This window comes from Zalophus californianus, chromosome 8 (genome assembly GCF_009762305.2).
Source record: "Zalophus californianus isolate mZalCal1 chromosome 8, mZalCal1.pri.v2, whole genome shotgun sequence".
NCBI lineage: Eukaryota > Metazoa > Chordata > Mammalia > Carnivora > Otariidae > Zalophus > Zalophus californianus.
In genome coordinates, this window is record NC_045602.1 from 37,949,064 (window position 1) to 37,975,778 (window position 26,715).

Consider the following 26,715-nt stretch of genomic DNA (forward strand, 5'->3'; position numbering starts at 1 on the left):
CTGCTTCTCCCTCTAACCCTCCCCCATCTCATGTACTCTCTCTCTCTCTCTCTCATTCTCGCTTTCTCAAATAAATAAATAAAAAAAAAGAAATGTAAAATCTTGGGCTGCACCCCACCCTGCTGAATCAGAAGCTCATTTAACCAGACCCCAGGTGATTCCTATGCACCTCACAGTTCGAGAAGCCCTGACTGGCACGCTGTTGTAAGAACATTGGTGGGGACCGCAGCACAGATGTTGGTGCCTGGCCCCTGGGTGCGGTCCTTGCTCTACTGATTATTAGTTTTGTAACTCTGGGCAAGATGCTAAACCCCTTGGTGCCTCTGTCTGGTCATCTGTAAATTCACAATAGTGGGAGGCCGGTCTCATGGGGTTGTTCTGAGGCCCGGCTCATGGTAAGCAATGCAAGGATTCTTCTACTGTTACTGTGACAAATCTCTTCCTGAAGGGACTCTGAAATGCAGCAAGCTTCACAAGTGTGACAGTGGCACCAGGGTCGGGGTCAAGAGGGTCCTGGGACAGCCCGAGGTCCCTCCCCGTCTGGACCTGCCGTGAGCCAAGGGGCTCTCCGTACCCTGGGATGGGAGCAGAGACTGGCCACCTCAGCAGATGGCAGCAGGCTAGGAGGTGCTGGCTCCCAGCTGGGCCAGCACAGGTCACCGCAGGCCCCACTGAGAAATGATGGATGACAATGGCTACCAACTACCAGCACGACCAGGCATAAGCCCCACATTGTTCAATCAACCCCACGAGATAGCTGGGAGCGCACTTGGAGAAGTGGCCCGAGAGAGGGCTGAAGTGACAGAGTGTACCTGAACATCACTGGATGGCCTTCCTGCCCTCACGTGAAAGGGAAGCTTGGGAAGGAAACCCAAGTTCAGCTATAGGAAAAGTAAGTTTTGCCATGATAACTCCCAGTGGGAGGGCTAGGAACTTCCCAGTGATTTCCTATAACCAGGTATCCGTCCCCGCCACGCCTGTCTTTATGTCTGACTACATAGGAACCATGCAATAGGGGAAAGGGCGCTTGTTATTTTTTATTTTTTTAAAGATTGTATTTATTTATCTACAGAGATAGAGGGAGAGAGCATGAGCAGGGGGAGGTGTGGAGGGAGAGGGAGCGAGAATCTCAAGCAGACTCCACGCCCAGTATGGAGCCTGAGGCAGGGCCTGATGCGGGGCTTGATCTCATGACCCGGAGATCAAGACCTGAGCTGAAATCAAGAGCTGAATGCCCAACTGACTGAGCCACCCAGGTGCCCCAGAAAGGGCGCTTTTTAAAAGGTTGACCCAACATGAGCAGAAAGCACAGGATAATGAGTGAAAAGAGACTCTGGAAATGCACCTGATTTCTGAAGTTTGATATTCCTCTGACTCTCTCAATAAAGCCTGTCATTTATGGTCCACCCATCTGCTAATCTAATTGTCTGTTCATCCATCCATCCATCCACCCACCCATTCACCCACTCATTTATCCAAACATCCATCCGTCCACACATCCATCCATCCCACTGTCCATCTCTCTGTCCATCCATCCATCCATCCATCCATCCATGCAGATCCACCCAGTGAGGGAATTTAGCTCCTGAGTCTCCATATTCTTGCTTCATCATTCTAATAGTTGTTCATCTGGCATTGCCAAGGAAAGAACTAGTCCATTGAAATACCTTTTTTTCCAGATAATTTTTATCCCTTTAAGAGTGCCTAATTGCATTTAGTTTAGTCATTTTAGAGAGAAAATTTTTTTAAGTGCATCGTAAACTTGTCTTCCTTGCTAAAAGAGGACATGCACATCATATGTCTTTTCGGATGATCCAGGTCAAAGTTCTAAATGGCCACCATAGTGCTTTGTTGTAAGACCAGCGTTGTGGGCTCCCAGGGCTCTCTGCAGCTTGACATTAAATGCTCTGTTTGCTCTGCTTCTGATACTCATTTTTGTGCTTTTGCTGATTCTGATTCTGCTCACCTGCCACTTCTTAGAGCTCTCGGCATGCTTCTGAGCAATTACTTCTTTAAGTGGCCTTGGGCTGGGAGAATTGATAACTAAGTGTGTTAGAATTGTGCACAAAGCAAGAGCCCTGAGTTCTTTGTGTATTTATTAAAGACTTATTTTTTGAAGTACACGAGTCTCCTGCCTTGTAGCCCCTCTCTGCTTCATCCAGGGTTGAAGTGTTCCAGGTGGTTGAACTCCTTGGAGGCATAAGCCCTAGAAACAGAGGTGACATAGTATGTCAATAGACATGAATTGTTCTTCCCAATCATAACTGCTTTCTTTTCTGAAGAAGGGAGGGGATACCAGAGGCTAATATGGATGAATGGGAGCCCAGGGTGGGGTAGCTGGTCAGTGGTGTCCGAAGTGTTTGAGGGATAAGGAAGCTGCTGGGTCCCACTGATAGTGAGCAGGTGGCTGGGGAAGGACCTCCTGCCTCCTGCTCACTCCTCGTGGCAATGGCCAGTGTGGACAGGGGAGAGCAAAGGGAGCCCCCAGGGGAGCTGCAAGGCTTGGTCTCCTTTCAAGGCCTGGGGCAGGACTGGCACCAAGGAGTGAGAGGGGCACTTGGGGTGGGGATCGGGGGCACCTCAGCCTGTAAACACCCCACTTCCTGACATACTCCTCACAACACAGCAGCCTCAAGAGTGACCCCTTTAAATGCACAGATAGGGTGACACTCAAAACGCTGACACACACCTGGCTAGCAAGGGGACCCTTCTCTCTAGGTGGGCAGTGGCCTGTCAGATGGAAACACTGACTATATACACTCAGGCAGGGAGGGAGTGCCCTTCACTTCCCTCCCACCTGGGGACAAGCACTGCCTATTTGTAACAAACACATCAGCTCTGAACTTGGACACAGTGACTCCCCTCAGGAAAGTGACCACCCCGCTGATAATCGGGCATCCTCCCTCCCAGGGTCACCCAGGGCACACTCCTGCATGGTGAGGCGCTTCTCTGAGGCTCCCTGCGCACCCGTACACATGCCCACCCGCACGTGCTCAGACACACTGAGACCCAACAAGGCTTGGGGAGCTGGGGGCTGATTCCAACAGTCTTCTCCCCGCCTCTCCAGGAGTTTTGTCAACCGCAGCTTGGTGCTGGGGAAAGTTCGCTGCTTTGGCTTTGACATGGACTACACCCTGGCTGGTAGGGAGGGAGGGGGCAGGGTGTCTGGGGCTGGGGGAGCAGCGGGCAGGCACCAACCAGCTGGTTCTGCTGGGTTCCCGCAGCCTACAAGTCCCCAGTGTATGAGGCACTGGCCTTTGAGTTACTGCTGGAGCGCCTGGTGTGCACTGGGTACCCACACGAGATGCCGCGTTACACCTACGACCCTTCCTTCCCCACCAGGTGCGGGAGCTGGCTGGGGTGGGAGGCTGTGGCCCGTTGTGAGCCCTGGCACCCCCACCCATAGCCTCTGCACTCTCTCCCCAGGGGGCTGGTGTTTGACGTGCTCTATGGGAAACTGCTGAAGGTGGACACCCAGGGGAACATGCTGCTGGGCACCCATGGCTTCGCTTTCCTCTCGGAGTAAGGGACAAGGTGTGGAGGGCAAGGATGCTGGGGGGCGGGGGGAGGAGAGACTCAGGCACACAGCAGAGGCTCAACAATGCCAGCTGGATAAGAGAGAGGGAGCAGGGGTGGGGGTGGGGGGATGGGTGGGAAGGAATGGCAGGGCTTGGATGGGCCGCCAGGAGGCGCTAGGGAGGGCACATTGCCTGCACCCAGCCCACTCCCTCCCCAGGGCAGAGATCTGGAGCTTCTACCCCAGCAAGTTCATTCAGAGGGACGACCTGCAGAGGTTCCACATCCTCAACACACTCTTCAACCTGCCTGGTGAGGGCTGGATAGCGGGTGTGGGGAGGTGGTCTTCGGGGCGCCCCGCTCTGGCCTGGGTGGGCTGCTGCCTGGGTCCCTGGGCCAGCGACCTGACTGGCCTCTCCCCCTGAGAAACCTACCTGTATGCTTGCCTGGTGGACTCCTTCTCAGGCTGCTCCCGTGACACCAATTGCGTCCCATGCCCTGTCCAGCCCTGGGTGACCAACAGGACATTGCCACTGCCCAGGGCCCAAGCCCTGAACTGGGGTCCCTGCCAAGGAGCACAGACCCCTCCTGAGGGGCTCTAGGAGCTCAGTGGGAAGGCTTTCACTGCAGGGGGGCCCCCCCCGACCTTGTAACTGGTGCCCCCCCAAGGGATGACCCACCACAGGGTGACGCCCCTTCCAGCATAGCTGGGACATAAACTCAGTGTGTGGTTCGAGGGCTGACTCTGATATAGGGTCCAGGTTTGGTGGTCACCTCAGGCCCCCTTATTGGCTTCTCTGTCCTCTCGGCCTGCCCCAGCTGTGACATTGGCTATCAGCATGGGAACGTCTTCATGTCCTTCTGAAGCCTCTTCCCAGACGTGAATGATGCCATGGATAATGTCCACCAGTCGGTGAGGGCTGGGACCCCAGGACCCCTGACTTGTCTGCCCTCAGCTCTGCTGGGCCAGCCCTGAGGGCTCCAGCCCCCATAGAGTTTCCACTCCTCTGCCTGCTGAGGACTGTGGTCTAGGCTCCCTGCATCTTGGACCCAGACATGCGGGCAGGTTGGTCGCGCGCGCGTGCGCGCGCACGCGCACGCGCACACACACACACAGTTCTGCTCCCGCCTGCAGGGCTATCTGAAGGAGAAGACCCTGGAGGACTTGTACAAATACGTGGAGAAGGATGTGAGTGGGTCATGACCAGGCCTGTCTCTTTGTCCCCCTCCTCCCCAGGGCAGTAGGGCCATGTCCCTGCCTCCCTCCTCAAGATGTGGACAGAGCTCTGTAGCCTAGCCTTGCTCACAGACTTTCCTGCCTGGCCTGGAGCCCCGTGCCTGGGAGGCCGAGAGCCGAGAAAGGGATCCCAGGGCAGTTGGGGGAGGCCCCACCCCTGGAAGTGATGTCTACCTCTGTTCCAGGTGCGCATCCCCATCCTGCTGGGCAAGACGAAGGAGGTTGGGAAAGTGTTTCTGGCCGCCAACAGCAGCTACAACTACACGGATGTGAGTGTGTGGATGGGGAGGGGGGGCTCGGCCATCAGAGCCCAGAGAACTGACTCCTTTCTGGCCGCTGGAGGAAACTGTATAAACAGTGAGGGGTCTGGAGGAGCCAAGACCCTACTACCCTCCCTGTCTGGTTGGCATTTTGGGTTCCATTTCTTGGCATTTTAAGGTCTCAGTGGAGTGAGCAATTTCTCACCACATAGCTCCTGTGGTCCCCAGTGTGTCCTGTGAAGTGGGGTGAGGGAGGAGGCAGGCAGTGGCCCCTGGCCCAGCCCAGCTGGGTGCCCTGACCCTTGCCCTGTCTTTGCCAGGCCATCATGACCTACCTATTTGGAATTGGTGAGGTGAGTGCCACGTGCCTGGCTGGGGTGGCCTGTGCCAAAGGCAGGAGGGCCAGGCCAGGCCACAGTGCTGAGGGCCTCTCTCATGTCCGGCCCTCCCCTTGAGGAGGAACTAAGTGTGGGAGGGGGCTTTTCCCATGCATGGGCCTCGCTGGAGATGGTCAGAGAGAGCAGGGGGTGGGAGGTCAGTGACCTCAGCCAGGCCAAGGGAGGCCCTTGGCCGGGGGGGAAGGCCACTTAGAGCCTTGGAGGAGGCCATGAAGAGGCAATCAGATGTTTGGGAAGGGGCTCAGTGAGGTGCAAGGGGGTGGGGTCAGGCTGTGGCAGACCCAGGGAAGGGGAGTGTGTGACCCACCCTGTGGCACCGTGTGCGACCAGGAGTCACTGGCAGGCAAATGGGTGAGCAGGGCTCGAACTCAGCCACTGCGCTCAGATCCTCTGTCTCTGGGTCTCTGCCCGAGCGCTCTGAGGAGCTCTGGAGGCTGATGTGAGAGCCCACACAGTATCCAACACCTGCCTCCACACATACCTTTTGAGCACTTCCTTGTGCTAGGATGGTCAGGGCCAAGGATGCTGGGGAGCCAGAGGCACCGCAGGGCTGGGAGTCAGGACCAGGGTGCGTGGCTGGCTTGTGACTTGAGCCCTGGCAAGCTTTCACGGTGCAGAGCGTGGCTGAACCTGGGCTGGTACTCCCGCCAAGCAAGGCAGGCCAGGGGGTGGGGGACCAGGGAGGAGCTGGGCCATGTGTCAGGGTCAGATGTCCCAGACTGCGTGTGTGTGTCTGCACGTGCTCTCCCACGCCTGTCCACAGACTGAGGCCTCCGACAGGCCCTGGAGGTCCTACTTAGACCTGATTGTGGTAGACACACAGAAGCCCCGCTTCTTTGTTGAGGGAATGGTGCTGAGACAGGTCAACACAGTAATGGTGGGGGCTGAGGCCCCATCCACCCTGACCAGGAGGGCCATGTTGTCAGGGAGCCCGCCCCTGAGGCTGGACCTGCCCTTGGCAGCTCCCTCTCTGCTGCTCTGTCTGTCCCTGGAGACAGGGACCCAGGGGCCTCCTTCAGGGCTCGCTCTCACCTCCGTCCTCCCACGCCCCCATGGCTACCCCTGCCGCTCCCAGCCCCCTGCTCTCTCTGACCAGGGTGCCCCTCTGCCCCTCCAGGACTCGGGCAAGCTCCCCGTGGGCACCTACACTGTGTGTAGTAAACTGTGTGGTTTACTCTGGAGGTACCAGCTCCCACCTCGCCCCCCCTGCCTCCACAGGCACCCTACCTCGACTAGGAGCCCATGGCCCCAACCTGCCGACCAGGCAGGAGGGGCTGTGAGCAAGCCTGTCCTCCCATGGGGGGCAGGCTCTTCAGATGTGGTGTGCGAGCTGCTCAGGGTGCAGGGGAAGGATGTCCTGTACATCGAGGACCACATCTTTGGGGACATCCTCAAGTCTAAGAAGCGGCAGTGCTGGCGGACTTGCCTGGTGGTTCCTGAGCTGTCCCGGGAGCCGGGCATCTGGGCCCAAGAGAAGGGTGAGCTGTGGAGGGGTCAGGACCAGGAAGGGGGGCGCTGGCCACTAGTGCAGAGGCCTGCCCCTTCACCATCTTGCCCTCTTTCCTGTTGGGGGTTAGTAGTGACCATAATAATACTGTCCACTCTGTGGTTTACGAGAGCGGAACTACTTTATCCATGAGGAAACAGAGATCCAGAGAGGTTAAGCAGCTTGCCCAAAGTCACACAGCCAGAAAGGGCAAGGCCGACTCAAATTCCTATCTGCTGACTCCAGAGTACTGTGGTGTTTCTGTAGTCCGAGGCCTCCTTCCTCACCTGACTCTACCCTCCTTATTCACCTGAGGACTCTTAGAGAGTGGAAGGTCCACTCCCCCACCTAGGAATGACTTGTATCCTCGGGGTCAGGAGTGGCTTTGAGCCCAAACAATTCAGGTTTGTTCTAAGAGCTGGGTTTGAGTCATTACCATGTGACCATGGGTGGGTCACCTGACTCCCTGACCGGCTTCCTCACCTGTCCCACAAGACCTTTGCTGTAACTGCTCTGCTCTGGGTGGAGATTCACTTGATGTAAGGAAGGGGTGAAGGATGTTATGCACACAGCTTGGGGTGTGTAGACCCCTGGTGACCTCTAGCCTCACCACATGGCTGAGCTAGGCTTGGGGCAGACAAAGGAAGGTGGGGCTGCCACTCACCCCTCGCTGTCTCCTGTTGACTTTTCAGAGTGGATGGAGGAGCTGAAGAGACTGGATGTGCGCCTGGCAGAACTGTACCAGTGAGAGCCCTGCCCACAGCGGGGAGAGGGATGGAGGGTCCTGGTCAGTAGTCAGGAAATCAAGATCTGTTCCAGGCTGGCCTTCCCTAGTAAACTGGGTTTTGGGATCCCTCTGACCCCCTTGGGTCACACTGTGACCTCTAGGTCCTTCCTCCTTACCCACTCAGCATGGACTCAGGAGGCCTGTCCTTTCACACACATGTGCACACACCCAGCCCAGCACCCTCCCTGGGTGCCCGTGGAGTGTCCTCTGACCCCCATGGGGCCTAGGGAGGTTGTGCCTGGAGCTTGCAGGCCCTGTTCATTTTCTCCTGGGTCATGTGGCCATTTTTGCACCAGGCACATGGATGGGAGCAGTTATGGGCTGCAAGTCATCAACTCCACCAAGAGGGAGATTCAGGTAAGAGTGAGTGCTGAGCGAGGAGGAGACCCTCACCAGCGGGGGTTGGGGGTTGGGTGTGGGCCTCCAGGCTGCCTGCCCCATCTGCTTCCGTCCCAGGTGCCTGAGCCCAGTGATGTGATTTTCCCCAACCTCCGCAGAGCCACCTGTCCTTGTCTGCCAGCGCCCTCTGCTGGCCCATGTTCCAAATGACAGCAGAGCACTGCCGCAGAAGGGCCGAGTTTAGCCTGTGGGGTGATTTGTGGCGTGTCTCTCAATCTCCATTAACCCTCCTTGAGATGTGCGGGCTTGTCGGGTTGGGTCATGTGACTGACTAGCCAGCTGTGATCAGCGTCTGGGAGAAGCTAGATGAGCCGCCCCAGAAGAGGGATTTAGGGCCAATGAGCTGATGGGTCCTGGGAAAAGGAGGAAGGAAAACGCCCCATGGCACCTCTGACCAGCCCCCAAAGCTGGGAGAATCCCGGAGGCTGTGTCAGCGGGATTCAGGCCATTTGGCATGCACAGAGCCAGCTGGGCCCAATAATGAAGGATCTCTGCAGAGCCTTTGGAGGGTATAAAGCCCTTGCATGCTATTTGATCCTTCCATAGCCCTGAGAAGTAGGCTGGGCAGCGACAGTTACCTTTATTTTACAGATGAGAAAATGGAGGCTCAGTGAGGGGAAATAGCATGCTTTTGGTCACTCTGGGTGTAAATGTCCGGACCAGTTCTCTAGACGCTGAAAGCAAGGCCTGGTGATGAGGTGGGGGCCTGTGAAGTGGGCAGGCGTGGGGTCGGGTGCATGGGCCTCTGCAGAGGCTCTCTGTCGGAGCATCAGAAGCTACATTAAGCTGAGGGTTTGGTCTGGGTGGTCACTCTCCAGGTCCAGGCAGGTAACTGTGAGGAAAGCAGGGAAGGGGGGCCCGGGGCAAAATGCAGAGCTGCCTCACCTCCCAAAACACCCGGCGCCACCTCTGGGTTTAAAGAACACAGCTCCTTCCCTACCAGGGGCAAAGGCCCCAAGTTCCTGGGGTGATAGACCCAGGGAGGGCAGAGCGGGGCCTGGCCCCAGCAGTGTAGGATTGGCTGTGGGTGATGCAGGTCCAGGTGGGATGGGCTCTCTCCTCTGCCAGAGAGTCACCCGGGAGCTGGACCTGTGCTACAGCATGATGAGCAGCCTGTTCCGCTGCGGCTTCCGCCAGACGCTCTCCTCCAGCCAGCTGATGGGCTACGCAGACCTCTACACTGCCGCCTGCCTCAGCTTCCTGCGCTACCCACTAGGCTCGCCACATCGGGCGGCCCTGGAGCTGGTGAGTCCCTGCAGAGCCTCCCTGGCATCCCTCACCCTCTGCCCCAGAAGGACCCTCTGGTCCCCAGCCCCGCCAAGAGCTTTCGAGGTCACCAGACCCAGTCTCCCACCGCCAGGTGCAAGTGGTCCAAGCCTTGCAGGGAACTGTGGGCGACCTAAGAGGAGTTGCAGTGCTAGAGATAAGATGCTGCAGCTGGGAAGTTTTCTTCCTGTCCAGCCTTCACACCTGCTTTAAACTGAGACCACCTTAACTCAGTATTTCCTTAGTAGAGAGGATATCAGATGCTAGGAGGAAGGCTGCAGTACCTCTCCCCTCAGTTAACATAGTGACTTCAGAAGAAATGGATGAAGCAGCAGATGATACAGTAAATGCCTCAGCTGGCTTTCCTCTGAACACCTGCACCCGCTCCTGGGTCAAGGTCAGGGAGGTGGAGGGGGTGATGATGTCACTGGGTTAGCGGGAGCCGTCACTGCAGCGCGTGCCTGAGCACGCGTGTCAGTTCTCCCAATGAAGTGTCAGTATTTTCATCTTGTAACATGGAGTCTCATGTCAAGGATCTGGACTTGAAAGAATTCTCCGGGGCTCCTTGCCTCCTGCTTTTCTTGCCACTCTCAGCTGCCTTCCAGATGCTTGAGAGGCAAAAACCATTTTCTGAGTGTCTCCTGGGTTTCCTGCATTGGCTAGGTGACTTTTATTTATTTTGTTTTTAAGTAATTTTGCTTAATGCTCAGTATAACCCACCAGAGTGTTTTTTTTTTTTTTAAATCTTCATCGTACCATTGGTGAAATGGAAGTGCAGAGAACCTAAGTACCTTGCTGTCACTGCTAGTAGACTGCAGAGTCAGGATTGGAACCCAGTGCTCTTGAAGAACTGGGGACATGCTCTGTCCCCTGCACCACACTGCCACACACTGGCAAGCGGGGAAGTGAGCTCTCAGCGTGCAGCCTCCTCTCATGGCTAGGTTTTTAGATGAGCAGGGCTGGAGAATTCCTGTTGGCAAAACTGGGGGGTCCAAAGCCTAGTTAGACATTGTTGCTAAAGTAGTGACCAGACAGGTGAAGAAAAAGCAACCTGAGCACCAAACTGAAACATGTAAAGAAACCTGCGATTTACCCAACCATGCTGACCTGGGATTTTTGAGAAAGTGATGTCCATTTGCCAGAACCTTCCTTCTCTGGCTGACCCTCCTGGGCTTCCTCTTCTGCAGCATCACTGGACAAGAAGCTGGCAGCTGTGGGTGGAGTGAAGTGGTGGTGGTGGCGGGGTGTTGTTGTCTATGCATAATCAAGGGCTTCCAGAAAGCCTCGACACTGAAGGAGCTGCTCCATCTCCACCTGCATGTGTCTCTGCAGATGCCCCATGAGTCAGTTGTGGAGCAAGAATGAGCCAAACTCGATCCCTTCTCCTGCCCCCGCTTCTACAGCCAGAGGGTGAGTTGCTAGGAGGTGGTGGGTTGCTTCCAACCACAGTAGAGCTGGGAGGAGCCAGCTGCCTTGTGCTGGGGGAGCTCAGCCACCTGGGGTTACCCTGGGCTAGAGTAGGGGTTCCCAATGGAACGGTATTCAACCGAGGAGGCATCTTGTCTTCAAGTGTAATCATCCCTGAGTATTTATGTCGAAATTTTATCACAAATTGCTTTTCTTTGTATTTCTCCTATGTTATAGTATTACATTGATTTTTAAAATTATAGAGAGAATAACTATATCATCTATGAATTTCAATTCAGGAGAGAAAAGAGGAAATTAAAATATTTGTTTTTAAAATGGGGCATTGGGTCCCCTAGGGCTGGGAAGCCCCGGCTCTAAGCCCAGATTCACAGGTTTTGTTCAGCAGAGGCTAGCTGGTGCCTTCCACCTCTCCAGACCACTTTTGGCTGATTCGTCTGACAAATCCATTCCCACTCTGGAAGAAGCTGCAGAACACGTGCTCTTCCAAGCTAGGATTCCTCTCTAGACAGCCTTTATAAACACAATGAGTAGGGGCTCTGCTTCAGCTCCTTTGTCCCTTTGTGCTGCGTGGTCCCCCTGTGAGTGGACACTCCAGCTTTCATGAGTGGCAGACTTGGCTCCTAGCCTGGTTCTGCATCCCAGAACCCTGCATGCGGCTTCCTGGGGCTTGATTTTTAAAATGTTCATCTCATAGCCTTCCTTTTGCTGGGTGGTGCCAGGCTCGGTGTGCATTTTTTCAGTGTTTACTGAGTGCCTCCTGCATGCCAGGTAATTTAGAAACTGAATGGTAAGCTTCTTTACTCCTGCCTAGGAGAAGCTCACAATTCAAGCACATTAACAATCTTTTATCAGTGGTCTGCAACTATGTTTCCATCTCAACCCACCAGAGGGCTGGACACATTCCTATCAGGAGCTCTGGGTCCTCTGGGGATGTGTGTGGTTTGATTTCTCTACCCCTCATCTCCATCCCAGACCAGACCAGGGCATTCTGGCACATTCTCTACCCCGGGGTGGGAGCCATTGTGTGAGCTCAGGAGGACGGATTCCATAACTAGCTTTCTTTGTTTCTTAAAAGGCTGAGGGCAAAGAGAGGGATGAGGACCAGGAAAGCTGCACTGAGGTTGACTGAACCCTGGACATGGGCTGACATCATGGTTGTCTTCTACCTGAGATAGTTTTCAGATAAATGGAAAAGTATGGAAGAGAGAAAAAGCAATCATATTGAAATCTAAATGTAACAGACTTGGAGCCCAAGAACATGTCTTTTAGGGAGGAGGGAGTATTGTCATCATCCTAGAAGACACCCCTGTGGCCTTTGAACCATTTAAAAATGGGTGTAACAAGTGGAATTATTTTACCCAGTTCCCCTGAGCTACATCACCATTCATATCCAGTTTTATTTCTACACATTTCTTAAAAATAGTATTTTTGTGCATTTTGATTCTGTTACTAGTAATAACAATAATACTCGATTGGCCATAGATGACTTCATTGACTGTTCTTTCCAGGTCACTATGAAAGACAGTAAATGAGATAGCCCAAACATCTTTGAGCTTGGTGTATACATGCATTAAAAAACATATACAAAGTCATACTCATGACTTAAAGACTTGGTACTTTATTTTGGCAGGAGCTGCTCTGTGGCACTAAGCCCATGCCCTTCATTGTTCTGAGGTTACTGATTTGAATTCACTTCTCCGGCTCCTGTTTTTTCTGTTGGTAGCATCATCTGGTATTATCTAGAGGCTTAGAATGAATATACCTATGTAACTGAAATGACAAAACCAACTCTCAAAAGAACAGATCTGTGAAAGAGTTCGCTAGTTTCGCTTTCTGTGGATAATCAAGGGAAACATTTGGAATATCTGAGGATAAATAAGGGACGATGGGCCATGTACTGAAAGAGTTTCAGAAGCTTGCAGGTCTGGTGCTGCTAAGACTGTTTGCTCTTCTTCCTGGGTTGACTTTTGGGCCTGAGTCTGTAAAGGAGCTTCTCCAGGCAGAGACCAGGTATCCCTGGCCTTGTGTCTTCAAACACTACATTCTTGTTCAAGGGCTAGAGGGTAGAATTTTATCAGGAAAATTGCTCAGACCCTAGGGCCCATGCTTTTCTGGAAAGATGCTGAAATACGGTGCAGTAGCTAATACTACAGAAATCAACCATTAGAATTCCCTGCTAGGGTAGTGAGAATGCAGAGAGGGCTGGGGGATGAATAGCCACCAGAAGAACTCTTCAGGTCTGAGGAAGAGTGAGGGAGGGGGAGGGGGATGCGGTGGCATGCTTTTTCCTTCTGCCTTAAGCATCCCCTCCCTCTTCTCCTGTTAAAACTGCTCTTGCCTCAGACTCGAGGGGCCTCTCCACCTCCCTGACTGGATCCGATCCTTCTGTTCGTCCCATCCTAGGGACCTCACTTTCTGGGGATTATTGCATTTTCATACATTTGTGTCCCCCCTAGACTCTTGGCTTCATAGGGCCAGGTCACACAGCTCATCGCTGCATCTCTGGCATCTACGGTGTCCTGTTTTACTGAGTGAACTATGTCACCTGGCTTATTATTACATTGCAGGGGAAAAGGGGGGGGGGACAGAGGTAGATTGTAAGACAAGAGGATGTGGGGGAAAGACTAGAAAACTTTGGATTAGAACTCTGCTAAGCTCGTAGGAAGTCAGCTGGGGCATGGTAAGGTGGAAAATACTTCTGTCAGGGGGCTGTTCAACCTCTGTACTCATTTACCTATACTTTAGTTGGAAATGAACTTCATTATTCCCAAGACTGTAGTAGATACTGATAGTCCATTTCTGGAAGAATTTTTAGTTGGGCATGTGGCCACCCAAAATACGTTTCCCAGCCTTCTTTGAAGATAAGTGCATGTGCCCAGTGGCCCCGCAATCCTAAGTAGAAATAATATGTCCAATGACCAAGCTGTAACCTTAAAAGGAGAGGGGCATGTCTTCTACCTCCTCTCTTCCCGGATCCCTGTGGCTGGAATGTGACATTGGTTGGGAGGCATCCCTGGCCATGTGGACGAGGCTGTACCCCGGGAATAGTAGAACCACAGGACAGACGTGGCCTGGGCCTGGCACCAAACACTGGACAGTTTCACTTGAACTGCTGATGTAAGAGAGACCCATTTCCCTTTGGGACTAGTTACAGCAGCTGAATCGATACCCTAATTCTGGCATCCAGCCCTGAGCAGTCAGAAAGGAAGGGAATAGAAGCATCATCCATGGGTTAGTGGCCTGGTGGTAAAAACTGTGATCAAGTCACCTCATTTGTAGAATAAATGACAGCACTCTGGCTCTCACAGCAATTCCTGTTTGGTAAATGGGAATAGTTCAAGAAGTTCTTCCTTATCACCTTCCTACTCCGCATTTCCTTACATGGAGTAGAGGTGGGGATTGAAAGCTCTGGACTTGGCGCTAGACAACCCTGAGTCTGAGATTTCAGCCCTATCGTCGACCGTCTAACTAGCGTCTCCATACATAGGTCAGAAGGCTATTGTGAAGATGTAGTGAGATAAGATGCACAGACACAGCCAGAGGAAGCACTAAATAACAGTGTCCTGCACTATTGTTTGTGTGTATAGGACTTTTCCCCTAGCAACCGACAGAAACTGGCTTTCAGATTTTATGATCTCTCAGCAAATCCCTGGGCATTGTTTGGCATCGCAGGTAAAGGGAGTCTGTCCAAAGGGAAGGAAAGAGCTGGCTGTGTGGATTCCTGCATTTTGGTCATGGTGACCGTCTATTCTTATTGAAAATTAGTATATTAACTTTATGGTTTTATAGCTCAGTTTTATGAACCTTGTCATTATAAACCTGACCTAAAGAGATGGTGCTTCCCTCATTGTGATAAAATCTAGTTTTTGGATGAGGATCATGGTCAGACCCTTGATCAACGTGAGTTCTCCATGGTAATGAATGTTCCCTATGAGGCCTCTTAAGATTGCCTAACAGTGTTTCCCTGGACAAACCCCTAATTCTCTAGGCCAAGCCATCATCACTGTTTTTTTTTTTTTTAATAATAAAATAGGGGCACCTGGGTGGCTTTGTCGTTAGGCGTCTGCCTTCAGCTCGGGTCGTGATCCCAGAGTCTTGGGATTGAGCCCCGCATCGGGCTCCCTGCTCAGCGGGGAGTCTGCTTCTCCCTCTCTCTCCCCGCCGCTTGTGTTCCCTCTCTCGCTGTCAAATAAATACAATCTTAAAAAAAAAATAATAATAAATAAAAATAAATGAATAAGCAGGAATGAACAAAATTTATTTTTTTGTTTTAGATAATACTTAAATATTAAGAAAGCTAAAATTTAAAAATTCATAATATGCAATCAAATGCACAATATGTTGGCTACGTTTTTCTATACATTATATTTACATAATGATTCTAATTTTACCTTTCCAAGAACAGTTGCCCAGGAGGAAGGAAAGGCAACCTATAATAGTCTCTGGGGCTTGTACTGTCTTCTCAGGCCAGGTGTCCTGTAGCAAAGAATTGAAGTGAAGAAGCAAGTGACCCTCCCCTCCCCTCTTCCCTGCTCCCTTTTGTTTTTCTTTGAAGCATTCTGAATAACAAATGCACAAAAGCACAATTAGATTTGGATATAAAAGCTAGTTCAGAACTGTATTTCATTGGAGAAGCCCTGGCACAGACAGGATGGGAATTGCCCCCTCATCTATAGGGACACTGTGACAGAAATCAGATTTGCACATAAAAGGCATCTAGGATCTCTGAGCAAAAGCATGGCTAGCATCAGCCCCATAAAATGGGGGATTTGATCAGACAGGCTGTCACATGGCAGCTGGTCTGGAAGGCTAGCTTCTGAGCTCCACTCGTCGGGGCAGGGAGGACTCGCCCTCTCTGGTGGATGCAGGAAGGAAAGTCTATCATCCTGTGGTACCAGCCTCCTGATGTAAAAAAGAACTACACTGAGAGTAAATTAGGTCAATAAAGTGAAAATTTTTACCATACTTGTGTGGTAGATGAATATTCAATAGTTTAAAATTTATGTACTATAGAACTGTGGCAAACTATAGTCTTAAATAAACCAAAGACAGTCCCGTGGGCATATTAAATTTGAGAGTAAGCCCAGTGAATTACTCAATCCTGAGAGCCCACAGTCTGCCTGCCCATTATATAGTTTTGTCCAGGTCACCTGGACAAAGGTATTTCTTGTTTCGTGGAGGCTCTGAAACACTTTAAAAAAAAAAGGGACTGAGAAATTATGACTCGAGGATTTTAAACCCTAATGTTACAGGCAAAGCCTCATTTTTACGGAATATAAAACACTCTGTTTCTTCCACTTCTAACAGCTCGTTAAGAGAAGCCACTACTAAATCGTGTCCCTGCAGCATTTCCGGGTAGCGGGACACAGCTCGCTCAATCCTTGCTGAACGCCGCACAGGGGTGATGAGCTTCATGTCTTGTACTTCTGGCATTCCACTTATTCTGTGAGACAGAAAGATGCATGCAGAATCTTTTAACTTCTTTTGAAATTCTTATTATTCTGAGTTTTTTACTTCTGTCCTAATAAAACACGGTAGACACTTCAATGGAAGTTGACGTAAGGGTATGTGTAGAGCAGCTCTTGTCCTAAGATGGCTTTTCCTTGATTGTCAGAATGAACTGGGTGGTGTCCATCTGCTCTCGTATGGTATAAGCACAGGGATTTTTTGAATGAAGTGTTAAGTGTGGTTTTTATTTGATACTTGGCAGTTGGTGTTTGTTTATTCCATAAACTTTCAAAGAGTTGATAGGTTTTAAGGAAATTGGGCCTAACACCAAATGGGGTTGGACAAATGAGTTCTAAGATTCTAGCTTTGACAGAATATTATCAAAAAAACATCTTTTAAGATGGTGGACCAAAACACAAATGGAAACTGGAACAAACTGGGCATCTTCCTTGTAAACTTTAATGTGTTCCAATAAAAAGTAGCCCTGAGGATAGTTTGCAGAGAACTTTCCATGTAGTGAATCTGGTCTACATCTCACAAACCCACTGATTACATTAGCCTAAGCAAAACTAGCAGGCCAGTCTGCTAAAAACTCTCATAATAAATTCCAGAGCCAGAAAGAGGTGGTTTTCAGATCACCTGCTGGCCTTCATCCTTCCATGAGTTGGCTGTAAAGCCAGGACTGAGAGAGGGGTTTAGGACTGGAAGAGGCCCAGCTGTGCTTTACAGGGAACGAAAATATAGAACTGTGTGGTCGTGGTGCTTTTGTTTGGAATTCTCTTTTAAGATCACAAACAGAGACGGATGTTATATAATGTTTTGGGAAATGGCACTGATACCTGACACAGTTCCTATGAATTCTGCCTTAAACTTATACTAATTCAAACACCAAACACTTTCAATAAAATGAGCAGCTTCTATCTCGTATATACGAGATAGCTCATTAAGAGAAGCCTGTTCTTATAGGGTTATTCGCTGTCCCTTCCCTCCTACAGCTACAGAGGTTGCCCCTGCTTGGCACTCTGTGTCCCTGCCTCAGGGCCTGGGAGGAAAGGTGGGTGGGATCTGTAAGTGCAGGACCAAACCCAGGAGGGAGGGGAAACCCATTCCGACCTGGCTCCAAACTCCAGCACCACCTTCCTCATGGCGGGTCAGGTCTCCTTGGAGTGCTGTGAGGGTGATGGTGTGTGTGCACAGAAAGGGCACAGGTCTTCCTGTCAATGGTTCCAACCCTCCCCTCACCCTCAGCTCCCTTCCTTAATGCCAAAGATGGATTAGACCATCTGGTCCTCACATGACGCAGGGGTGTCCACAAACTGCTGGTACTCTGAATCTGTGGAAGTGAAACTGAGAACAGGGCTTGAGTTAGACCCGTACACACAAAGCTTACTTTAGAGTTTGCTTACCTAGGGATTGGGGCAATCTGTAATTTGATACCAGGATGATTATCCTGTTCTGCCTTGGTTATTTGGGGTGTTGTTATAACCTGTTCTCCCTCTTTTAGAGAAAGACAAGACTTTTCAGATTCCGTCTTATTGGTCAGTTCTTCTGTTGCTCTTATATTTGTCTCAGCAACTGAAGAGTCAGAGGTAACTCCTGTGTATGCAAGGTCAAGAAGGAAAGTAAGGTTTAGCAACTTAATACTAAAACTAAAAGTCAACAAAATGAAAAATCAATATACACAATGATTTCCCGATTTAAAAAAGAGTAACTGATTTGAAGTGAGAGGTATAGTTTTTCCTGCCCAGCCTTCTAGCAATGCCCTGCTACATCAGGCCATCCTTCTAACCAGCCCTCCAGACAGCCTTTGGGCCTTCTTGCCCCTTGAGATGGATCCTTGATAGCTTTTCAACATTCTGAACACATCCCCACCTCTTATTCGCTCTTGAGAGAGGTTCCCTTAGGGACTAGTCACTGTTCTTTTACCCTCATACCATACCTTGGGTCAATTTCCTTGATTCACTAGGGTTAACTCACTTAACCTTCCAATCCCTGCCTACCCAGGGATGACCACATGGCTATTACCTTGGGCAGTGGGCGAGAAAATGTCTTGTGTTAACATAATATACATGATAGCTCAATCACAGCAACCAAAAGGAAGGGAAGGAAATTAGACTGAGATAGGCAGATATTGTGGCTGGAGGCTAAGACCCTAAAAGACGTCAATGGGGGCCAAGAAGTGGGAAAGGCATAGATTCCTGTCTTTTTTCGTATCCCTCTGAAGAATAATGCCATGAATTATAAACAAATATCTGAATAGTAGCATCATTCCCAGTATAAGAGTACCACTGAGTATATCTACTCTGTGACCTTATTCCCAAAGGTAATAGGTTAGTTAGCTATCATTCCACATGACTTGATTGTTCCCCAAAGTTCAACCTGTCTTAAAGGAAGAACATCTGTCACCTTCTAAGATCAGAAAAATAATCTATTTTATTTTCTCAAAGTAGCTTGTTTTTTCTTTCCATTCATATAACAAATATAAGCAATTATAGTGGGCCACTCACTGTATTTGGCACAGTATTTTTCAAAGAAGAGTTTTCTAAAGGTTCCTGACCAATGACAGCAATGGTTAGCTAAGTGAAAAGGTTTTCCTGCTCCAGCTGTTTTTTTTTTTAAGATTTTATTTATTTATTTGAGAGAGAGAGAGAGAACACAAGCAGGGGGAGCAGCAGAGGCAGAGGGAGAAGCAGGCTCCACAGGGAGCCCAATATGGGGCTTGATCCCAGGACCATGAGATCATGGCCCGAGCCAAAGGCAGACGCTTAACTGACTGAGCCACCCAGGAGTCTGTTTTTAAAGGCTATAATGTGAATTTGGATGTGTGAGTGCTGGTGGGTTGTTATAACACAGAGGCATCTCTCCCTTCTGTCTCAGTCTTGTCTGAGAAAGAGCTACTTGTCTTATCCCACCTAGCACTCCAGGGAAGCAAGACACCCTACTCTAGGCCGCTCTTGTGAAAACAACCTATGTTTGGTGTTGAGCAGTAAATTTACTTATAATAATAGAAATAATTCAGCTGATGATGATGGCTGAAAAAACTAGGCTATGGAAACCAAGAAGTGAGAGGGATTTCAGGGGACTTAAAATTCTTTTCTTTTCTCTCCTATGTGTTCCTCCACGACTTTTACTTGAGCAGCTGGAGGGAGTAAATTTAAATACAAAAATAATAGTACCTTCTGTCGTTCTGTTTGGGTCTTGCAAAATATTAAGAACAACTTCCCGTAACTCTTGTATCGGCTGGAAGAAAGAAAATTCATAAACAGTATTAAAAACATTCATGGAGAAAATGATCTAAGGAACTTTGCTTAACATCAAATGAGCCTCTTTTTATAATAGAAAATGTTTCCTTTTTAAAAATCTCTTATTTGACTATAAATAACATTTAAAAAGTTTCAGATTTATAGCTTTATGTGAAAAACGAAGGAACAAAGAAAATGTTGGTTAAATGCTGGCATACTTGACTTTAACGAAGAAATGTGCATACGGAAAGCTGTCCGTAGTGACATTTCTCTAAATCAGTTAATTTTCTTATTGACTTATATGATCCCACTGAAGATGTGTCCCCACATAAAGATTCTGGCCCAAAGATGTAAAGTTAGTTATATAAAAATGCAGCTTATTTTTTTTAGTGTTGTCTTAACTGAATTTTTGTTTTTATCATAAAAGTCATATCACATTACAGAAAAATTGAACAATAGCCAAACTTAAAAGGAGAAATCACCCATAATCCAATCACCCAAATACAGCCTTTAGTTAGCATTTTGGATAATTCCCCCTAGCCTTTCCTTTCTTTCTTCTTTTATTAATAACTTAAAAAACATAACATTAAACATAACATATAAAATACAATATTAAACATAACAAAAAACAAAACATTAGAAAAAAGCCATTATTATTAAAACTACTTTTCTGGTAAAATATTAAAAACTACTTTTCTGGTAAAATTATCTGAGATAGACTTCCTTTTTCAAAGTATCTAAGCCATGCCATGAAGTAGAATACCATAAATGAACTGTAATTTCTCATAGGAATATTATATTTGGAGCTTTGTCTTTCTGATCTGGGATTCTGTATCAAATAAATAATAGATGTAAACTGACAATAGAGCATAAAAGCAAAGCTATTTGTACGTTTTCACAAAGTCTAATGTGCTTTAAGCTTAAGGGAATGGGAATAAATGTACAGAATATATTGTAAAAAGTCTGAATTATATAAAACATTTATCAAACATTTTACATTTTTACAGGCTTCTAGTTAAAGATGATGGATTGAATATACATTTATTTCTAATCCCCATGGAAACTCTAGTGAAATGATAATGGGATTAAAGGAGGCAATAACTACAAAGAATAGAAGAAATAGCAACAAGATCTGGAAGCTAGAATGTAGAAGGAAGAGGTAACCAACTTAACCAACTTGAAAGAGCTAAATCCTAAGCTGGCAGTGTGGCTGAGAAACGACAAGATTCAACCCCAGGGCCTTTCTGAAAGGCTCAAGAATGAATGGTGGGGTCAAAATTGGAGGACTCTTGAGCATCTGTTTATCAGTCACACCTCCAAGTCTTTTTTTTTTTAAAGATGTTATTAATTGAGAGAGAGACAGAGCACAAGCCGGGGAAGAGCTAGAGGCAGAGGGAGAGGGAGAAGCAGACTTCCTGTTGAGTGGGAAGCCCAATGCGGGGCACAATCCCAGGTTCTTGAGATCATGACCCAAGCCAAAGTCAGATGCTTAACCAACTGAGCTACCCAGGCGCCCCTCCAAGTCTTTATCCTAACAGAAAACTGAAGATGTATTTTCCAAGTCTCTGGGGAATGTCATGCACTATTGAGGGTGGGAATATCCACTGAAAAAAAAGGTAAATGAAAGTTTCCATGCTGAAGGTTGAGACTCCCAGCTCTCTTCTCCCCCACACTAGTAGCCTGGTTTCCAGCTCCCAGGAAGAGACTGGAAGATGCTTCTTTAGAGAATATGGCCAGTTCTAGAGGAAAGATCTGAAGACATTGATAATGAGGGTTCTTCAACCAATTGGCTCAGCCAGATCACCCTATGGTAAAACCTCATCCATGTGTCCAGAGCTTTTTCTTCTCTTTCTTTCTTTTCCTTCCTTCCTTCCTTCCTTCCTTCCTTCCTTCCTTCCTTCCTTCCTTCCTTCCTTCCTTCCTTCCTTCCTTCCTTCCTTCCTTCTTTCCTTCCTCCCTCCCTCCCTCCCTCTCTCTCTCTCTTTCTTTCTTTCTTTCTTTCTCTCTCTCTTTCTCTCTTTCTTTCTTTTCTCTTTCTCTTTCCTTTCTCTCTCTTTCCTTTCTTTCTCTCTTTCCTTTCTTTCTTTCCCTCTCTCTCCTTTCTCTCTCTCTCTTTTCTTTCTTTCTTTCTTTCTCTCTCTCTCTTTCCTTTCTTTCTTTCTCTCTCTCTCTCTTTCTCTCTCTCTTTTCTTTCTTTCTTTCTTTTTCTTTTTTTTTTTAAGATTTTATTTGACAGAGACACAGTGAGAGAGGGAACACAAGCAGGGGCAGTGGGAGAGGGAGAAGCAGGCTTCCCGTGGAGCAGGGAGCCCGATGTGGGGCTTGATCCCAGGACCCTGGGATCATGACCTGAGCCAAAGGCAGATGCTTAACGACTGAGCCACCCAGGTGCCCTGTCCAGAGCTTTTTCAAATCCACCTCTTTGTATACAGCCCAGTTTTTACTGGCATCTGAGTAAAGCCTGTCATGAATAGAAAACAAAAGAAAATAAAACTACCACTACCATCAACAATAACAGAGAGAGAAGAAAAGCACTGGAGGGGAGTGCCTGGGTGGCTCAGTGGGTTAAGTGTCAGACTCTTGTTTTCAGCTCAGGTCATGATCTCATAGGTCATGGGATTAAGCCCCGAGTCAGGCTCCGTGCTCAATGGGGAGCCTGCTTGAAGATTCTCTCCCTCTGCCCCTCCCCCCATGTACACACACACGCTCTTTCAAATAAAAATAATAAAATTAAAACAAAACCAAAATAAACCCCCCCCCCCACCAACAACAACGAAAAAGAGAGAGAGAAGAAAAGCACTGGAGAAGAAAAACAGATAACGCAGATAGAAACGGGAATGTGAGGGTGATGGTGAAAGGTCCCAGGATGACATGCAAAGACGGTGGTAAAGAGCAATCTGTCGAGACTGGAACATGTCAGAAACTTCTGGGAGAAGGGTCTCTAAGAAAAAGAAATTGATAGGCTATCTGACATTTTAAAAGTATTGAGAAATTTTGGACCTCATCAAGATGAAAAGCTTCTGCACAGCGAAGGAAACAATCAACAAAACTAAAAGGCAACCAATGGAATGGGAGAAGATATTTGCAAATGACATATCTGATAAAGGGTTAGTATCCAGAATCTATAAATAACTCATCAAAATCAACACCCCAAAAAGAAATAATCCAATTAAGAAATGGGCAGAAGACATGAACAGACATTTCTCCAAAGAAGACATATAAATGGCTAAGAGATACATGAAACAATGCTCAACATCACTTGGCATCAGGGAAATACAAATCAAAACCACAATGAGATACCACCTCCCACCTGTAAGAATGGCTAAAATTAACAACTCAGGAAATAACAGTTGTTGGTGAGGATGTAGAGAAAGGGAACCATTTTGCATTGTTGGTGGGAATGCAAGCTGGTAAAGCCATTCTGGAAAACAGTATGGAGATTCCTCAAAAAGTTAAAAATAGAACTACTCTAAAACCCAGGGATTGTACTACTGGGTATTTATCCAAAGGATACAAAAATGCTGACTTGAAGGGGCACATGGACCCCGATGTTCATAGCAGCACTATCTGCAATAGCCAAATTATGGAAAGAGCCCAAATGTCCATCAACTTATGAATGCATAAAGAAGATGTGGTGTATAGATACACAATGGAATATTATGCAGCCATCAAAAAGCACGAAATCTTGCCATTTGCAACAACATGGATGGAACTATAGTGGATTATGCTAAGTGAAATAAGTTAAGTCAGAGAAAGACAAATATCATATGATTTCACTCATATGTAGAATTCAAGAAACCAAACAGATGAACATAGGGGAAGGGAAGAAAAAATAAAATAAGATGAAAACAGAGAGGGAGGCAAACTGTAAGTGACTCTTAACTATAGAGAATAAACTGAGGGTTGCTGGAGGGGAGGTGGGTGGGGGATGGGGTAAATGGGTGACGGGCATTAAAGGGGGCACTTGTGTCACCACTTGGTGTTACATGTAAGTGATGAATCACTAAATTCTGCTCCTGAAACCAGTACTACACTATATGTTAACTAACTTGAATTAAAAAAAAGGTATTGAGAAATTTAGACAATTAGAGAAAAGTTCGGAATCAATTATATACTAATAAATACTCAGAAAACTAAGCAAAGGGAAAACAAGACAATAATTAACTTCAGGAAAAGCAGAAAGTCATGCTTGAAAGGCAAAATAACCTTAGTATATATTACATGGCTCAATGTATTCATGTATTTCTTACATATTCATAACAATATGAATACAGGATTATTCATAACAGTGACCAGGATTTCCATATGACTCTAATATGAAGGATGGCAAAATTTGCAGGGTGTGTCTCCTGGGGATACATGCAGGTGTGTGTCAGAAAGAGTTAAATTCTTATCCTGCATAGTTAGAAGTCTACAAATCATGTCTAAAATTGAAAAATCAAAAAATAGCAATATAAGCACACTATCTGAAACTATCCAGGTGAATATGAAAATAATCAGTTTGCTCTGGGAAGTGGGAAATGGGAGGGGAGGGACACAGAGGCCTTATGGAAAGAAACTTATTGAACAGTTTTGACTTTTTTTTTTTAAAGATTTTATTTATTTATTTGACAGAGAGATAGAGAGCACAAGTAGGCAGAGTGGCAGGCAGAGGGAGAGGGAGAAGCAGGCTCTCTGCTGAGCAGGGAGCCGTACATGGGGCTCGATCCCAGGACCCTGGGATCATGACCTGAGCCGAAGGCAGCCGCTTAACCGACTGAGCCACCCAGGCGCCCCCAGTTTTGACTATTTAAACAATGTTAATGTACAACTCTGATTCTGAACAATCATGGGAAGAGGTATGGTAGAATATAAAATGACATGGCAAGTGACATTTAAGTGAAAAGAGTTATAAAACTGTTGGATGCAGTCTTTGTGAAAAAAAGTTATATGGAGACAGTGGTTTTACTATGTTTTAGAATTAAATTTTTTTCATGTAATGGCTCTGAATTATTGCTCTATGAATATTGATATGTTGGGCTTAATGTATTTTTAGGTTTTTTATGGTGAGGTATGATTTTGTAAGTACTGCACACTGATGTTGTAACTTTCCATGCTATTACTTTCCATAAGTGCATATTTCTACAATGAGTGTAAAGTGAGACACACTCACTTGACAAGAACAGTGATTCCATTAGTTTACATGAAACACTACTTATACCAAATAAATTAAAAAAAAATTTTTTTAAAGATTTATTTATTCATTTGAGAGAGAGAGAAACAGAGAGGTAGAGAGAGTGTGTGAGTGGGTGGGGGAGAGGCAGAGGGAGAGAGAGAATCTCAAGCAGACTCCCTGCTGAGTGGGGAATGGGGAGTCCAACACGGGGCCCGATCACATGACTCATGAGATCATGACCTGAGTTGAAATCATGAGTTGGACGCTTAACAGACTGAGCCACCCAGGTGCCCCTCTAGCAAGTATATTTTTAATTAAATGTACATAAAGGACATGTTGTGCTTCATAATCTGTGTATAACTTTATGAAGTGAATTAGAAGTTTAACATAACATTGTATGACTGCCATATGGCAAACAATAGACAACTCACATGAGAGAATTTTCAGGAAGTCATCCACCCAAGACAGATACTCACTGTTGCCCCGTTTCTAATGGCCTCTTCGTACAGCCCAATAACATCAAAGGTGCCTTTACTTGCCAACAACTTTGCTTTACAGATCCAGAATTTAGCAAATTTTTCGACCTCAGGAATACTGGACAATATGGTAAATATTGCATTAGAAGGTACACCCTGTAAAAAAAAAATACCCAGAGGTAATTATTACCATTTTGCTGTTATTCTCTCTTTTTTTTTTAAAGATTTTATTTATTTATTAGAGAGAGAGAATGAGAGATAGAGAGCACGAGAGGGAAGAGGGTCAGAGGGAGAAGCAGACTCCCCGCCGAGCAGGGAGCCCAATGCGGGACTCGATCCCGGGACTCCAGGACCATGACCTGAGCCGAAGGCAGTGGCTTAACCGACTGAGCCACCCAGGCGCCCTTGCTGTTATTCTCATATCGAATATTCATCAGGGCAGTTATGCAGAAATCAGTCTGATCACTTTTTCTTAATTTTTTAAAAAATTCAATTTTACTGAGGTACAGTTTACATATAATAAAATGCATCCATTTAAACAGTATATTTCAGGGTGCCTGGGTGACTCAGTTGGTTAAACGACTGCTTTTGGCTCAGGTCATGATCCTGGAGTCCTGGGATCAGTCCCACATCGGGCTCCCGGCTCAGCGGGGAGCCTGCTTCTCCCTCTGACCCTCTACCCCTCTCATGCTGTTTCTCTCTCGCTCGCTCTCTAATAAATAAATAAATAAATAAATAAATAAATAAATAAATAAAATCTTAAAAAAAATAAACAGTATATTTCAGTGAGTTTTGACACTGGTCATTCAATTTTAAGAGTTACATGAGACCAAATAGTAAAATGTTTTTCATAGCTGAAGGTAAGGAATATGTTTACATTTTTATGCAAAACCAAGCCCCAAACCAAACCAAACCCTAGAGTAATCAACATTCATATATTTCTTACATATTCATAATAATGTAAACACAGAATAGTGAGTAGAATTTCCATATGTCTCTAACAGAAGTATGAAGGATGGCACAGGTAAGCAAGGGTCATAGGGGTGTGTGTTGGGGATCCAAGCAGCCTATATAAAAAGGGCTAATTCTCACAAAAAGTATCTTTAAAATGTCCTCACTAATTTGGTCCCCTTCTGGCTTGTACCCAGAGCGGGCAGTGACATGGACCAGGAGGAATATGGGGAGCTACCATGACCAGAAACCCACATACTGGCACACTCAGCTAAGCAGCGACTCCTAGTCCTCCTGAGATGGGGAAGCCCCAAAGGTAAGCTCACAATCAAGAATCATCAATGTTTGAGAAAACCAACACTACATGAAAGAGGCATAAAACTCAACAGAGTTGAAGAAGAAATCAACGAGCTGAAAATTTGGCTGTGGAATTCTCCCAGAACTCAGTGTGACAGAAAAAAGAAATGAAGAGTATGAAAGAAAAGTTAAGAGTTCTGGAGGGAATATCTATTACTCAGGAGTTGCAACATCCATCTAAGAGATGGAACATTCACCACGACCGATCGGACATTAATTTTCAACAAATTCTATCAAGCAGAACACATACAGGCTACATTTACAATGCAGTATAATTAAAAGTTGGAAGAAAGACAGTCAGGAAAAAAA

General features: G+C 47.3%; 2 protein-coding genes across 3 annotated transcripts in view; one reads left to right on the forward strand and one right to left on the reverse strand.

Annotated features, from left to right (window-relative positions):
- Window positions 1-402: 402 nt before the first annotated feature.
- NT5DC4 (5'-nucleotidase domain containing 4) lies at window positions 403-13,308 on the forward strand. The gene is given in 18 exon segments (XM_027623837.2): window positions 403-551; window positions 3,068-3,141; window positions 3,225-3,342; window positions 3,427-3,522; window positions 3,737-3,828; window positions 3,943-4,000; window positions 4,336-4,429; window positions 4,652-4,705; window positions 4,939-5,022; window positions 5,334-5,366; window positions 6,175-6,282; window positions 6,529-6,569; window positions 6,571-6,593; window positions 6,719-6,889; window positions 7,590-7,641; window positions 7,981-8,041; window positions 10,682-10,759; window positions 13,234-13,308. Coding segments are annotated over 18 exon segments (1,461 nt in total).
- A 1,715-nt stretch (window positions 13,309-15,023) lies between these two features.
- CKAP2L (cytoskeleton associated protein 2 like) overlaps window positions 15,024-26,715 on the reverse strand; it is a 31,180-nt gene continuing 19,488 nt past the window's right edge. Inside the window, exons 6-9 of one of the 2 annotated variants that reach the window (XM_027622402.1) lie at window positions 25,099-25,254; window positions 19,402-19,465; window positions 17,632-17,821; window positions 15,024-15,253 (exon numbers count right to left, since the gene is read on the reverse strand). In XM_027622402.1, coding sequence (XP_027478203.1) covers window positions 15,208-15,253; window positions 17,632-17,821; window positions 19,402-19,465; window positions 25,099-25,254 — 456 coding nt within the window. In that variant the 3' untranslated portion in view covers window positions 15,024-15,207. Of the gene's footprint in view, window positions 16,221-17,631; window positions 17,822-19,401; window positions 19,466-25,098; window positions 25,255-26,715 lie in introns of both variants that reach the window. The other variant, XM_027622401.2, reaches the window with a different exon arrangement.